The sequence below is a fragment of the Dermacentor andersoni genome, chromosome 4, assembly GCF_023375885.2.
Source record: "Dermacentor andersoni chromosome 4, qqDerAnde1_hic_scaffold, whole genome shotgun sequence".
In the NCBI taxonomy this organism is placed as follows: Eukaryota; Metazoa; Arthropoda; class Arachnida; order Ixodida; family Ixodidae; genus Dermacentor; species Dermacentor andersoni.
In genome coordinates this window covers 95,566,467-95,581,790 of record NC_092817.1, presented here as the reverse complement: position 1 = coordinate 95,581,790, position 15,324 = coordinate 95,566,467, and the positions used below count along the sequence as shown (strand labels likewise).

The window sequence follows — 15,324 nt, the reverse complement described above, 5'->3', positions numbered from 1 at the left end:
TCGAAGGTAATCGACCGGAAACAGTTGCGTTGGAGGTGGGGGAGGGGGCTCCTTTGTCAAGAATAAAACTACAAGAATGCGGCGACCAAATGCACGCGCACAATATTAGCAGGAGGGGACCGGACGCCTAAGTTCACCACTAGAGAACGCAGGCGCTAAGGTTGATCGAAAGCTTCGACTTGTCGGAGAGAGAGGGCGGCAGACACCAATCAAGTTGTATACGGCAAATCCGATGGTACAGCGCAAACATCTGTCCTCAAAGAAAGAGAGAAAGAGCGATGAGAAAGAAAGCAAGAAGAAAAGTAGAGAGCCCAATCATACGAGCGTCGTCGTTTGCTACCCTACTTGGGGAAGCGAGTTTAGCAGAAGAGGAGATATAAAGAGGAGAGGTGGGAAAATTGAATCTGTAAAGCTTTTTCTTTTTCTTTCTCTGGATATAGTCTCCACGGTTTCTTCGGCACTAAACTGTGATCTACGGAACGAAAATTTAAATAAGAAGCTGCAGACACCAGAGCCATTTCACAGCAATTGTCATTTCGTTTAATCTGCGGTTTCGAAACAATGCCGCTCCATTACAAATTGGTTTTAAAAATTAAAATATGGGATTTTACGCGCCAAGACCACTTTCTGATTATGATGCACGGCGTAGTGGAGGACTCCGGAAATTTCGACCACCTGGGGTTCTTTAACGTGCACCTAAATCTAAGTACACGGGTGTTCTCGCATTTCGCCCCCATCGAAATGCGGCCGCCGTGACCGGGATTCGATCCCGCGACCTCGTGCTCAGCAGCCCAACCCCATAGCCACTGAGCAGCCACGCCGGGTACAAATTGGTTTCAGTCACCAGCGAAAACACTTGGGAAAAAGAAAACACTCAGACAAAAACTTGCATGTTCACATGCACGCACCCAGCTGCATAACATGCACCTAGGTTCGTGGTACCCCAATGACTTGCGTGGTGAATGTTTGGCGCGAATTTCTATGCTTGTCATGGACATTCACCGGTTTCTATATTTAAAACGGCACTGAGGAAAATCCAGTGAAAGGCCTTAATTACCGCACAATCCCTTACACCTGCTGCCATACGTAATACGTTGTCGAAAAAAGCTTTCTTATCATTAGTGTTACGTTTCAACGTTTAATCTTGTAATGTCCAACGTACCATATACATGCATGCTACGCTGAGTTTGAAACCTCAAGTTTTGTCATTTAAGCGCAGGAAGCTTAAAGCATGATTCATAGCGTTTTTGGTACTCTGGAGAGGGATTTCAGTTGCGGATTGCTCAGCAAACCAGTTACTAATTAACTCGTTATACTATACTAATTAGGTTTTAGCTGATATAACATTTCACTTTCCTTTAACATATGTAGTTTCAATGGCCGGAAATACAAGTTGGCAAGTTTCAATCTTTCTTGGTGTGCAGCTATGGTTGGGCATTGCTCGGTTAAGAATAATACATCGTCCAAACGCTTCGTGACGGGGCACGCATTCTCAACCACGCGCGGTGTCCGTGCGCAGTGTCTTGCAGCGGCGCGGCAGCAGCGGCGGCGGCAGCCGTGCAACTGGCCGGCTCCTACCCCGTCGTGGCGAAGCCTATTCCGCGAGGATTCTTCGAGTCTCCCCTGCAGTCGCTGGTCGCCTGCAGGTCGTCCTACCTGGCCGGTGAGTTTCGCGCGGCCTTATGTGACTCGTATGCTTGAATTCGATCCTGCAGCGTTTGCTCGAGAGACGAGTCTATACTCTCTTGCGCTGGCCCTTCGGCACCCCGGCTCCCGAGCTTCTTGTCCCATACATCCCTTGACCATCCACGCGTAGGTAATCGTTTACTCGGACTTTGGACCCTGTCGAACATACTGTGCACTGTCGCGGAGTAGTGAAGTACGGAGCCTAGGAGAGAGAGAGAGAGAAGAATACAGGAAGGCAGGGATGTTAACCAGTCAATAGTCTGGTTGGCTACCCTACACTGGGGGATGGGAGAAGGGGAAGAGAAAGAAGGGAGAGAGAAGGTGTAGGACAGCACTTCAGTTAAAGTCGCTCGAGCAAACCAGAAGTTCTGAGAAAACACAAAAGTGCCTTCACTGCCTTCTGAGCCGATGATCGGTCGGGACGGTGCTCTAATATTGTCTGTTCACTCAGAGGACGATTATCTAGTTTCCTCAATGTGTCGGACAAATACTGTCTTTGTGCTTGGAATTGAGGACAATGGTACGGAGCCTATAGTTACGGAGCCTATAGTGACTACAGTGGAAAGGGAGAAGGAAATGATCGCGAACTTTCTAAATCCGCTCCAATTTTTAGCCGGAAGGCGAAGAAAAACTGACAGCCACATCGGCGACAACCGTCAGCGGTCACCGAATCGAGCCATGCAGCCCAAGTCCGTGCGCTGTGTAGAGATCATTCACGCACATTCCATGCTATATATACTCGGCGGTTCTGTAAGGTTCGAATATGCAATATATGCGCACACAATTCGTGTTCCGCGTATACAATCTGACTGCACAAGGCCTGTATCGGTATGGAACTTGCGACAGCATTCACGAAGATTTCGATAGAGCAAGAAGGTAAAATTATAACAGTTATAATTGCGTAACCGCCAAAAAGTTGAGCAGTGCATCCGTGGCCACGCTTATTCAGGCTTGCAGTGGCGATATCCAGGGGCGGCTTGGTCTTTTAATAACATTTAGTAATGAAATTAATAACGAATTTAAGTATGTCTTCTATAGAACGCGTTCTTAAATTTGTTATTATTTTCGTTATTAAATGCTCGAGCCAAGCCGCCCCAGTTCACCATCATCTGCTCTGCTTGTATGCGTTCTTCTCAACTGAGGCCACTGCGAACGATGACTCAGCACTTGGTAGCGCGAGCAAGCTTTCCGGACTCTGCGAGCGAGTCCCAATTGGAGTGTTAGGCAAATGTTCCTGTGTGTTGATGCTTCGGCACACGCTAGAGAATTCGACGGTTAGCAATCTTATGGCATCATCAAAAAAATCGCATCGGCGCGCACCAGGGCGAGCACTCCACTGGTGCGATTTGTCGAACATGCCATGATTTATAGATGACGTCTCTCTTAGTTATTGCGTAGCTTCAACACTCTTCATTTCCACTCTAAATGCACATCCAATTGTACAAGCACGCGTGCTTGTTGCCTGGCACATTCAAGAAATTTAACAGAAGCCATAAACAAATCTGTGCAGTTTGCCAATCTCATTCGCCAATAATAGGCCTCCTTTATCCTGCCCAGCTGTTTTGATGTGCGCGCGCGTTCACTGAATCACGGACGGTTTCAGTGCGGGAGCCATTTGATTCGTTGCAGACCCTGCGATAGCGTAGGAATGCATCGAAAGGATGAAATGCAGTCGGGTATTGTGTTCTGATAGAATCGTAGAGTGCACCAATATCTTGTCGACTCCTCCTCGTTCACTCATCGCGCAGAAGCGAAAGAAAAAAAAAGTCAGACAAAGGATACTTAAAAGGGATCTGTCAGTGATGGTAAGGGTTTCGTTATTAAAATCTTTACCGCTCAGTTTCAGAGAGGAGGCGGACGGTTAAACGATCATTGTTCCAACAATGTGAACGCAGTATAGAACGCGCGTGAGAGGATCTTGGTGTTTCTTTCACGGTGAGCGAGAACTTCATTTTTTTTTTTTTCAGAGAATAAAGCGAGGTATGAGCGCCGGCAGTAACAAAAACTATACAGAAAAGCACCATGAGTCGGCCATTCTGTTGGCGCGCGCCAGAATGTAACAGATTAATCTAGCTGTGACGACAGATTAATGGCCCGACGTACGCTCTTAGCGCGCAGCGTGCTCAAGGAACGATGCGCCGTCCAGCCATGCATGCATAACACTGCGCCCCCATAGGCTGCATCTACACCTCGATCACCTGTGCTCGCGCGGCGCGAGTCATGAAAGCGCCAGGTACACGGCGCCTTGTCTAAGGGCGGCCGTATCGCGTAACGCTCATTATTAATGGCTCCGTCCCGCCAGCTAGCGCGCACGCATCTCATCATTCTCTCGTGATCACTCAATCACCCCTGGTTCCCTGACCCAAGAGCGCCGGTCGTGTTCGGCCACGGTCCCCTGCAGCGGGAAAGCGCGCGCCCCGTGCGAGAATTCGTGACCAACTTAGCCCGCTTAAACCTCAGGATCTCTAACCGAGATACGCGTCTATATGCGTCGAGACGCGTTGCATTCGGTAACAATCCGTGCTTCCTCGTGGTAAGGCAACGTGACGGGCCTGATGTTATCGCAGGCATGCGGCAACGCGGGAAAATTAAAAAAAAAAAGAAAGAGTAAAACTCAGTATATCAGCTTTCGAGAAGGGTGGAACGCCGAAACAATGCCGCAGCTCTTTAGTGAGACAATAGCTGGACTCCACTGCCGGAGAGTCCGATCCCGTAGTGGCCACTCTACTGTATAACATGTACAGGGTTTGTCCGAAAAGCAATGTCAGTGATTATATTGTGAAGCGACTGCACGTCTCGGCGCGTGTAGGACCAGTTGGGATTGGTGGAGGGGGAAGTTAGCTTATGCCCGCGCAGTCGCTCAGTCGACCGCGGCCATCTGGGGAGTAAAGACAGGCTTTCCCGTGACACTAATCTTAATTTCCCGTGCAAGCCGTGATGCAGCGCTCGTTGGAACAAAGGATTACCATCAAGTTTTGCGTGAAACTCGACAAGTCCGAATTGGAAAATTCTCCTATAAAGATGACATTTGCTAAAAATTGTTTGTTGAAACTTTGTATACCGGTGGCACAAGGACTTTTTAGAAGGTCGTGAAGAGGTCAGCAATGAATCACGTGCTGGGCAACCATCAATGACCATTACCGGGAAAGAGGTGACGCGTGTGAGAGATTTTTCGGACTCAGACCGTCGTTTTAGTGTCCTTTTAGTCGCACAGACATTGAACATTCCAAAAAATACCGTTCACAACATTCTGATGAATAATTTGCAGATGTGAAAAGTGTGCGCGAAGATCGTGCCCAAAGTGTTAACGGACTACCAAAAATCGCGCAGAGTCGAAACGTGCTAGGAACTTTTGTACTTGTGTGAAAGTGACTCCCATTTTTCCGACAATGTCATCACAGGTGGCGAGTCTGGGGTGTTTGAATTCGACCCCGAGACAAAAAGGCAAAGTGCCGAGTGGCACATCTCGGCGTACCCCTCGCCCAAAAAAAGGCCAGAATGAGCAAGTCAAAGGTCAAGACCATGGTCATTGTGTTCTTTGACATCAGGGGGTTCATCCACCATGAGTTGGTACCACATGATACAACCGCAAACGCCAAATGTTATGTGAAAGTGCGCAAAAGACACAAACGAGGAGTTAATCGCGCCCAGCCTGACATTGGGGGCGACTAGGAACTTCACCGTCACAATGCGTCAGCCGACACCGCCTTCCTCGTGACGCACTTCCTGGCCAATTCAAAGGTGCCAACGGTTCCCCAGCCACCCTACTGTCCTGAAATGACTCTCCCAGTCTTATTTTTGTTCCCGCGCTTGAAAATCCCCATGAGAAGACATCATTTCGGGGCAGTTGACTAAGTCAAAGCGGTCTGCACCACGGCTCTAAAGGACATTCCGTAAGAGGCCTACCGTGATGCCTTTGATGCCTGGGAATCTCGCTGGAAGCGATGTATCAACGCAGGAGGAGCCTATATTGAAACCTTTTAATGCGTTGTACCGATCTAACTAATAATTTTTTTAATCGACTCATTGACATTACTTTTCGAACATAGCCTGTATACAAGTACAGAACAAATGCAGAAGCGGCGAACGATCAGCGATTTTCCTAATTCCCTGTCCAAGAAATTGGCACTGACGTTATGCATATATTTCCCTCAGGTATAGGAAGGGGTGGAAAGGCAGGGATAAGCATATGCGTCAGATGTCTGCATAGACCTCACAGTCTGAACAACAAACCAGACTCATCAGCGAAATCCAGAAGCGAGTCGTACACGTCACGCTTATCGAGTCAGCCCGTTGGTCAGATCCAGACCTCGTAATTAATAAATAACTGTGTGCTGATACGTTCAAACGGAATGCTCGTAATTTACATACATCTATCAGTCAACATACACTCCCTGCGTCCTCTCACTAACAACGTATGTAACTTAGCATCCAATGCAGTACCTCGCTGTATAGTTACGGTCACTTGTTGACGTCATGAAGTTTCCTCTGCCCGTGCTTTTAAAGCTCAATCGGCAATTATAGGTGACGTGAAAGTTACGCCACACATATATAGAAGCATGCCCTCCCACAAGTTTCGCTCGTCACGTTTGCTTTCACTGGTTTAACCCTTTCGGTGCGCAGTACAGTGACGTTCCGGAAGCGTTGTCACGAAACCACCCTGCAGTAGTGCAAACTTATCCCTCGAAGCTAGCAAGTATGAACGAAAACAAGCGATGGACGTTTCACACTTAATGCGCACGCTACAATGCCGCGTTACACGGCCCATTGTATGGTCTATGCCCGCGCTGAACAACCGTGCGAGCACTGCGGAATAGAACGAAAGCAAACATTCTGAGGTCTCCACGCCGTAACAACCGGCCATTGAACGTCACTGCAAGGACATTCGGGGCACGAAAGCGCGAACTGAAATAAAATGCGAACGAATCTATGAAGAGAGAGAAGCCTCGTGCAGAGCAATAGTTCCCTTCCTTCCACCGAGCTCCGCTTCACTTTCTCTCCCTCTGGCAATCGCCCGATTCTTTCCCCTCCATTGTTTCTTCAAACATGGCCCCTTTGGCACCTTCAGCTCAACGCGAGACGAAACAACGCCGCCGCTCGTTTTGTTTCCGCTGCCAGCTCCCCCCCCCCCCCCCCCAACCACCTCCTTCTCAATCCTCCCTCCTCCTCATCGTCTCTACGTTTGGTCCGTGCTGCGCGCTGCGTATACAAACGAACGAACCGACGACTATATGGCGGGCAACCAAGGGCGAGAGAGACTCGAGCGCGCGCGCCCGTCGCGCCGACGAGTAGACAAATGACGCGTGAAAGCCTTCTTTCATTTGTTTCCCCTCGTTTGTCGACGGCATCGGACTCGCAGGCGTCGAACGTCGCATAGCGCGCGCGTTCGGGCGAGTGTGCGCGAGATCGCCACGTTCGCGGCGCAAAACAAGCGTGCGCCAAAACGCCTTTCCGAGCGAGCGAGCGAGCGAACGGCGCTGGGGATATCGCTCAGCTGTACACAGCGTTCTCGCTCTACGAACGGAGCCGCGAGGCGGATGAATTTATGGGCAGTTTTGGGGGAGCGCCAGCGGCACCCGTATAGCCTCCGCCGCTGTTATGCGGCAGCTTCTGTGCCACAGTTCGGAGCATTTTGTCTTGCCTACATACGGTGCTAACAAACAACAAAGCGTGCGGCCGGTGCTAACCTTTTTGGTGGTGGCAATTTTTTTTTTTTTCGGCTTTGTTATTGGCCCGTTAACGAAAGCTCGTGCGGGACCCGGCGCCGTTTTAAGCTGAAAATCGGGGCGGAAGTGTGTATAGTTATACGATGGTGCGATGGGGCCACGACCTCGGGAGAATTTCTGCCGCGGACTCGTATACTATGCGCCGATACATCATCGCCTGTTTTGAACTAACGTCAGAGAAACAACTCGCGAAAAAAAAGAAAAGAACTGGTAGAGTCGTATTCGCGAGGCGTGAGTCGACATTTTCTCGAGCTTCAAGCACGCGCCTTCTTTCGGACACGAAAGGCAGAGCGATGGAAGGCAAAAAACGAAGGCGTTGCCAGAACTGTATACTGACAGAGGGGCGAGACCCGTGACAGCACCGCCCTCTTTCTGCGGCATTCCGTTTGACTGTCGGGAAAATGGTTTTGTTTTTCGCGCGTCTCCGAAGCGGAACGCCCGAGGCCCTCGCGCGCGTTCAATGGGGCCAGAAAAAAGTGCGCGCTAACGTCCGTTGGCCTTCCACTTCCCTCAGTCTTTGAACTGCGGATGATTCGATGGGTGATGCGAGAATAGAAAATAAATCATAAGTTTATCATTCGAAAGAAACGTGTGCGCGGGGGCTAGGCGCTGGCCATGTATGTGGGTTAATGGGCGTGGCTTGCTGCAAGAGGGTAGAACAAAAGGCACATAAACGAAAACTCAAGGACGTCGTAAACAGTGGCGACGCCCTCGTTTCGTCGCTGCATGATTACATGGCGCTAACTCCCACCTCTCGTGCTTCACACGTCGCGAGAGGCGTTCACGAGGACACGATGTTGCTGCTCGCCTTTCTTCGGGTCATTTATCTGGCCCGTAAACAAAGATACCGCGCTTAACATTTACGCTGAACGAGCGCTGCTTGCTCCCATCGCTAACTTCATTGCTTGCTGCTGGCTTCTCGTCTTTTCCGTTTACTTCACTAGCGGCAAATATTTATGCGCATGCGTATTACGTGGCAAGTTTCCGGGCTTGCCATTTCGAAGGAATAAACCTCCGCAGTAAGCAATAAACAAAATACTACGCTAACAGTGATCACGATCGACGGTTGTCGAATGAAGTCACTGTTCAAGCCATACATATGCTATGTGCATGTGTGCCGCCGTGTATTCTAGAGCTCACATATATTGGACATGGTATACAGTACTAATTGCGCAAGCACTTGTTGTTGGCCTAGTGGGTATACTTTCTGTGGGACACAACTGCCACTCAAAGGACACATAAATCACAGGCACGAAAGAAAACAATCGCGTTTTTTGACTGTTTGCACCGCGCGTGCAATTTCGTTAGGCATGCTTGTCTCGCTGTCAAAGGGGAGAGAGCGTTCACGAAGTTTTTAGTATAGGAAGCTCGTCTTGCACCGAGTGATAACTTAGCCCCAGTTTTAGTTCAGTAAACAGCCTCCGAGATAGCCACCTGCCTGGAAGCAAGACAATCTGGGCGTGGTAGCCACAACAACAACAACAACAACAATTATTATTATTATTATTATTATTATTATTATTATTATTATTATTAGTAGTAGTAGTAGTAGTAGTAGTAGTAGTAGTAGTAGTAGTAGTGGTAGTTGTAGTAGTATAGTAGTAGTAGTAGTATTACATAAGAACAGCAAATACTACTGTACTACTCATGTATCGAATGCCTTTAGACACTGACTACGCAAGATCCTTTCTTAATTTCTTTCCTGTCACAAGGATGTCACATTGGGTTCCGTATTGCCATTTCTTCGCTCGCTTCGAGGCAGTAAATGGTCAGATTTAGCGTCGTTTCATCGTGTCTCTGACCAGCTCGAGCTCGTGCACATGTGGAGCGAGTTCCGATGTCAAGATGCTACATACCAAGCAGCAAAGGTCTATTGATTTTGCATACTGAAAAGATTTTGCGCCAAAAAATAACACACACAAGAAAGACGACGACACCACGGTGTCGTCGTCTTTCTTGTGTGTGTTGTTTTTTGGCGCAAAATCTTTTCAGTATGCAAGATCACCAACTAGCCCAGCACTTAACTCTTCTAAAGTCTATTGATTTCTTTCTATCTATACTGTCTTATATCTGTTCAGCACTTACAGCGCTTGTCATGAGAATGGGCACGTAGTATGCAATAAAAAATTGATCTGGGCAATCTATTGCACAACCTATTGCTACACAGATGATCGTGCGAAGCGTTCAGAATGCGACTTGCTGGATCTCTTGCACCTCAATAATAGCTCTGGCCAAGAGCGCCTCTCGCATCTAAATATATCTGCAATATTTGTGGCAGTTGCAGGTTTCCATCAAATTATTAAAGCATTTCCTCTTCAACTTATGGCTTTTTACATAACGCTTCTTGTAGGTTCATCCGAAAGCTTTGAATGAATACCTTGCAACGCATGACAACGGTATAAAATGCGGTCAGAAGCAGAAAGGTATTGGGCGCGAGGACTTACCGTAGTGCCACCTACCGACAGCGCCTGGGTGACGTTTAAGGCTGGATAAAGTGCCGGGACGTCTGCGACGCGGGCCGTCGCGCGTGATTCCTTGAGCAGTTCTTAAGGTTGGCGACGCCAGGTTCGTCACGTTAGGGTGGCGCGAAAGCGTCCATTTTATACGAAACTAACAGTTTCAGGATGATAAGAAACTGCGGGCTCGCTGCAATCTGCAGGGGAACGCACCGCCCCCAGTGGCGAGACCGTGGGCGAGACGCGGACGCGGTGCATTCTGGGTGACGAGGCCGCCACGGAATGCAGCATGTCGCATCTCGCGCCGGCTGCAGCCGGGGGAACGTCGACGGACGCCGGATACATCGGCCGCGCCTCGCGTCGTATAGAGTGCTGCGCTTTCACTGGCGTGGCGTCGCCGTGCCGAGTGGGCACGCGCGTCAACGCTACGTCGGACTATAAAGTGGCCTTTAGGCGCCCGTTCCATCGTGGAGCGTCGGAGTTGCAATGCCTCGTAACCGAGCGAACGCGGAGCGCAGCGGCAGGTGAAAGAAGTGCGCGCGAGGAAGAAAGCGAAGGAGGAGGCTAATGAGAGCATGAGGCGGGAGCGGTGGAGGAGCAGAGGGGAGACGGCCTGCTCATGCGCTGAGTTGTCGGCGGCCATGGCATCGCCAGCCGCGTAGGCGACCTCATCTACGCTTCAGAGGGGGGCCAGAGTGCGTAAGGTGGGGATGGCTACGCTCGTCCGCAGCGTCAGCTGCTGAGGTCACTCCACGGTACCAGCGTGTGTGACGGGGATCACTGCTCCTGCAAGGGTCGATGGCGAGCGGCTACGATTAAGGCTCGATGTGACGCTCCCCTGGGTGTTGTCGCCGCTGACACTGGTGGCACGATTTCCCTGCGACGAAGGGCCGCTCTCGTCGTCGGTGGAACGAAAGCGTGAGAGGAAAAGCGTAGTGCCGCGCAAGACGGACTGTGCGGGCTCCGACACGGCGCCAGAGCAGCGCGCGTCGTCTGTATGGAAACAAAGCGCTGCATCAGATGCCTGGCGGCAGCTGTGATTCGCTCCCACGCGTCACCCACGCCGTGCCTCTCCCGATTAGCGAGGCGGTCGCACCACACTTCGCTCCGTTTGCTATGTGCCGCACGAGACAGATTGTCCGCGCCAGCTACGCTACTCACAGCGTTCTCCTCGTGATAAAAAATCAAAATCTTTAGTCATTCCACTCTGAAGGTGGATCACCAGCGAAGCTGTTTAGCACACGGCACACGGAGGTGACAGAATTTTGAACACAGGGATATATATATATATATATATATATATATATATATATATATATATATATATATATATATATATTTGCGTCGTCCACGCAAATGTACATAAAACCATGGGTGTACCTTTGTTCAATATTCCTTCGCATTACGAGAGGGATGAGCCATTGCATATTTGGCTTGCTTAGGGGGGTATGCGCCATTGCTGATGATTATAGCTATTGTTGACGCAAAGCAAAAATGCCCGCAAGCCTATACTATAAACATCGTTGCTGTAAAACCATGTACCTATAAAATCATAATACAAAATACTGACACGTGAAGTGCAAAAACATATGGAACTGCGCTAAAATTTCGCATTAGGAATATTTCGCAATGGTCGGCGAAATTTTTTGTCGTACTACCGCGGAAGTTCGGTTAGTTGTAGCAGTTTTAGGCATAAGTTCGTGTTCTTTTATTTTATTTTAAGGTTTTATCTGCAGTTTTAAAATATCTGGTCCTTCTCCGTGCCAATTTTGGACAGATTTTGCTCTAGTTACTATCGCAGAAATAGAGAGCCTGGTAGCATCTACAGAAGCTCAACGGTCGTTAAACCCCGTGGCAAATATTAAAGCTCTCATATACATGCAGAAATAATGATTTGCATTCCCAGCAGAAGCGAGATATACAAGAATACTATAGAACACTATAGAGGCGACATATATGCGTCTAATGCAACCAAGCATGCACGTGGCACAGGGGCATATCTCGTAAATCTACAGCGTCTGGTTGGTGTGAATATGTGCAGGGAACTTGCCGTAGATGTTCGGAGTTTACAAGTACACTTTATTAATTTTAGTTAATATCATCTGATTTTTCTCTCGGGCAACTCGCGCACGCGCATGTATTGGATCGTTTGGTGCGATCAGGTTATCTTTTGCTGTCTACGTACCATGATATGCGGCTCAAATCTGTGCATAACTTTACGCTGCAATATCTTCCTCAGCTTAAGAGCAACACCGTTGGATAAAACTATGCAGAGGCATTCTTAGGCTTTATCAGCAAACCCCTTTATTGATTTCTTGCGTAAGAAGCGTAACGTGCCTCGTAGCTGTGTCTCGTTCGCCTGCACCTCAGTGCAGCCTAACATAGACAGTGAAACTTGCTGTAATAACCTGTTTTTATGGCAGCCGACGCCCCGAAAGAATAAAAAAAACTCGAAACTACTTTCATGTTTTTGTGCTGTACGGTAAATTTGACGTAAGATAAGCACTTCTTTTGTATCATGTAGTAATGGGGCTGTTGTGGCGGATGGCCGAGGTTCGTTCCCAGCACCGGACACTTGAATTAATTTTTATTGAAGAGATCCGAACGGGGCAAGACCGGAACCCGGCTACCTATGTACCGCAATGTGTTGGGGTATAGTCAAAGAATACTTCCGAGCATCTTGGCGTGTGGCCGCCATTTGTGTAGTCGTGTTACGATGCCGTGATCACATCTACATTGATCTATGTGTTTGCGAATGACCATTTGTTATGCATTTTACACATACTATATACAATAATATTTTAGTTAAAACAAATTGAACGCCTACAGTTATCTCTAGAGGTCTTTTCTCTTTCTTTCTGTCTTCTTTTTGTCGTCACAAATGCGAGCTTTCAACCAGGCTGATATTGTCATTGAGATGAGCTAATGCATCCAGAACATCGCAACGTCCCCCGTTATTACGACCACTAGACAAACCAGCGTAAGCGTGCAAAAGTTCACATGACCGAGTCTGCCTTTGACTGATATATCTATAAATTATAGATTGGAAAAGTTGACAAAAAGAAGATTATGTCGCAGGTACCTACGCAATATTGAATTGTGAAATTAATGAAGGATTTTGATAGATGAAGGCTGTTTGTGCGTGCGTGCGTGTGTGTGTGTGTGTGTGCGTGCGTGCGTGCGTGCGTGCGTGTGCGTGTGTGCGTGTGCGTGTGTGCGTGCGTGCGTGTGTGTGTGTGTGTGTGTGTGTGTGTGTGTGTGTGTGTGTGTGTGTGTGTGTGTGTGTGTGTGTGTGTGTGTGCGTGTGCGCGCGCGCGCGCGTGTGCGCGTGATGATGCACATGGTAGGGCACTCCGGTGTAAATTTGACTACCTGGGGTTCTTTAAGGCGCACCCAATGTATGGTACACGGGTGCTCTTGCACTTCGCCTCCATCAAAAGGCGACCACCGCGGTCGGCATTCGATCCCGCGCCCTCAGGCTTGGAACCGCAACAACAAATCCACTACGCCACCACGACGGGGAAAAATAAATCCTTTCGGCTATTAATCATTTCGCAACCAAACGCAGGGCTCGTAACTTGCAATTTTAAATGAGGCAGAATAGGATAAGATGTATCACATTCCTCGTGACCTATAACTTACGGACTTTCATATAGTGTTCACAAGCGTTTTAGATACACATCGCATATAGTGTCTTTATTCAATTTTATATACAGAATTGCGACGTTTGATACGACACCGATATGCGACACAAGCGATCTGAAACGTTCCTTGTCACTAAAGTTGCTATAGAATGTACTCGTTGTAACATGAGTTTGAGCATAGCTTCTCGAAAAAAAAAAACATAGTCATGGGGGAACCACATATGAGGGACAATGGGGGTGATGCGACGAGGGTTTCAGCCGCGTCCTCCCAGAATCGACGGCTCCTAAAGTGACTAGTGGATTCGGTGTTGAATAGTTGCGCTTCGCCGCTTTTAGTTAGTATAAAGGTCTCCATTGATCGCTTGTGCGCGGTTTGTCGTCGAACGTGTTCCTTGTTACAGAATCGCTACAAAAGAGTTGGAGCCCGGAGTCTTTTGCGCCCATCGCCTTAAGCATAATCCGCAGCTAAAGCATTTCAAGTTGTCCAAGCATTATCTGTTAAGAGGAGACCTTGCTTTACTATTTAGCACGTCGGGAGCCGCCGGATGTACATACTATTTCCCGTTTTTATGGCGTGCGTCCGAGCTATCCGAGACAACAAGGGGACTTCTGATGCGTGCCTTGATACCGCGGTCATTGTTGCGGTGATGAGTGCACTTAGTTGCGTCCGCCGAGATAACGCAGCACATGTATATGACGTGCGCTGACGTCATGAAAGCGCGTGCGCGTGCAGCTATGTCGTTCGTTGCTCGAGGACCTTGCGGTTGACGAGCGGCACGTTTCAAACCAACGGCAGCGCTCCAGTTCAAGCGTTGAAGCGCCGGGACAACCGCGAGTAACTGAGTGGCTCGCTATATACACCGTCTCAAACTCGCAACTCTTTGCTACAGCATGCTTGGTCGGTGGCGCGCGAAACCGTTTCCAACATCACTTGAAGCAGCTTAACTGGGGCGAGTTGGTTCGTTGTTGACACTGAGACAGAGAGAGAGAAAGATGAATGAAAGGCGTAGAACTATGAGTGAACTCGGCTGGCTATCTGTATGCAGTTGAGAAGGCGAAAGCGGTGGAAAAGAATAAGAGAAAGTCACGAGTCAGTGTACACTGTATAGTGACCGACGTATCGTAAATATCAGCACCATGGTACAGACGGTCGCTCAGTCCGGTTAACTTCAGAAACCGCAGGAGGACTCTTGCGGTCTCCAGCGCCTCTCGAGCGAGTTACCGTGGTCCCAAAATACTCCTAAACGAGAAAGGTATCCTGTCTATCTGGTTTACAACGATGTAGAGGGCAAGTCTTTCATCTCTGAAGGGCGGATAGTAGCACAGGAAGGCTACTACAGATGGAGATATAATTGTTGCTCTGTATATATATATATATATATATATATATATATTTCGGCCTCGCAATCCGGAGCTTCTGTCGGTGTTACGGGGATGGTGAGAGGCGGCGGGAAACGGGAGTGATGCTGTGACGTGGATGGCGTCGGCTCTTGATTGGGCTTCGTCCGCTTCATCTGACAAGGACGGAGGCAGAGAAACGCTATGCCGTCTCGTGTCAGTGTGTGTGTTCCTCTGTCTCCGTCCTTGTCTAGTGCATGCTGCAAAAGGTTATATGACATCTCGATCCACCGAGTGCACGTCCTTCATTATTGATCTTTCAGCCTTATATAGCCGAATATTTTCCAAGTATAACACTGCAAAATTTAACCACACGCTCGCTATGATATCTCACCAGAAATAAACTCGTCCCTCCCGTCGCGCTCAAAAAAAAAATAAAAAGTGAGGGCCCGTATTCAGAAGAAGCTCTTGTGC

At 48.7% G+C, this 15,324-nt stretch overlaps 1 protein-coding gene across 1 annotated transcript in view; it reads left to right on the top strand.

Moving 5' to 3' along the window:
- Dbx (homeobox protein Dbx) overlaps positions 1–15,324 on the top strand; it is a 95,651-nt gene that overhangs the window by 50,143 nt on the left and 30,184 nt on the right. Inside the window, exon 3 of the mRNA XM_050183511.2 lies at positions 1,520–1,663. Coding sequence (XP_050039468.1) covers positions 1,520–1,663 — 144 coding nt within the window. The remainder of the gene's footprint in view (positions 1–1,519; positions 1,664–15,324) is intronic.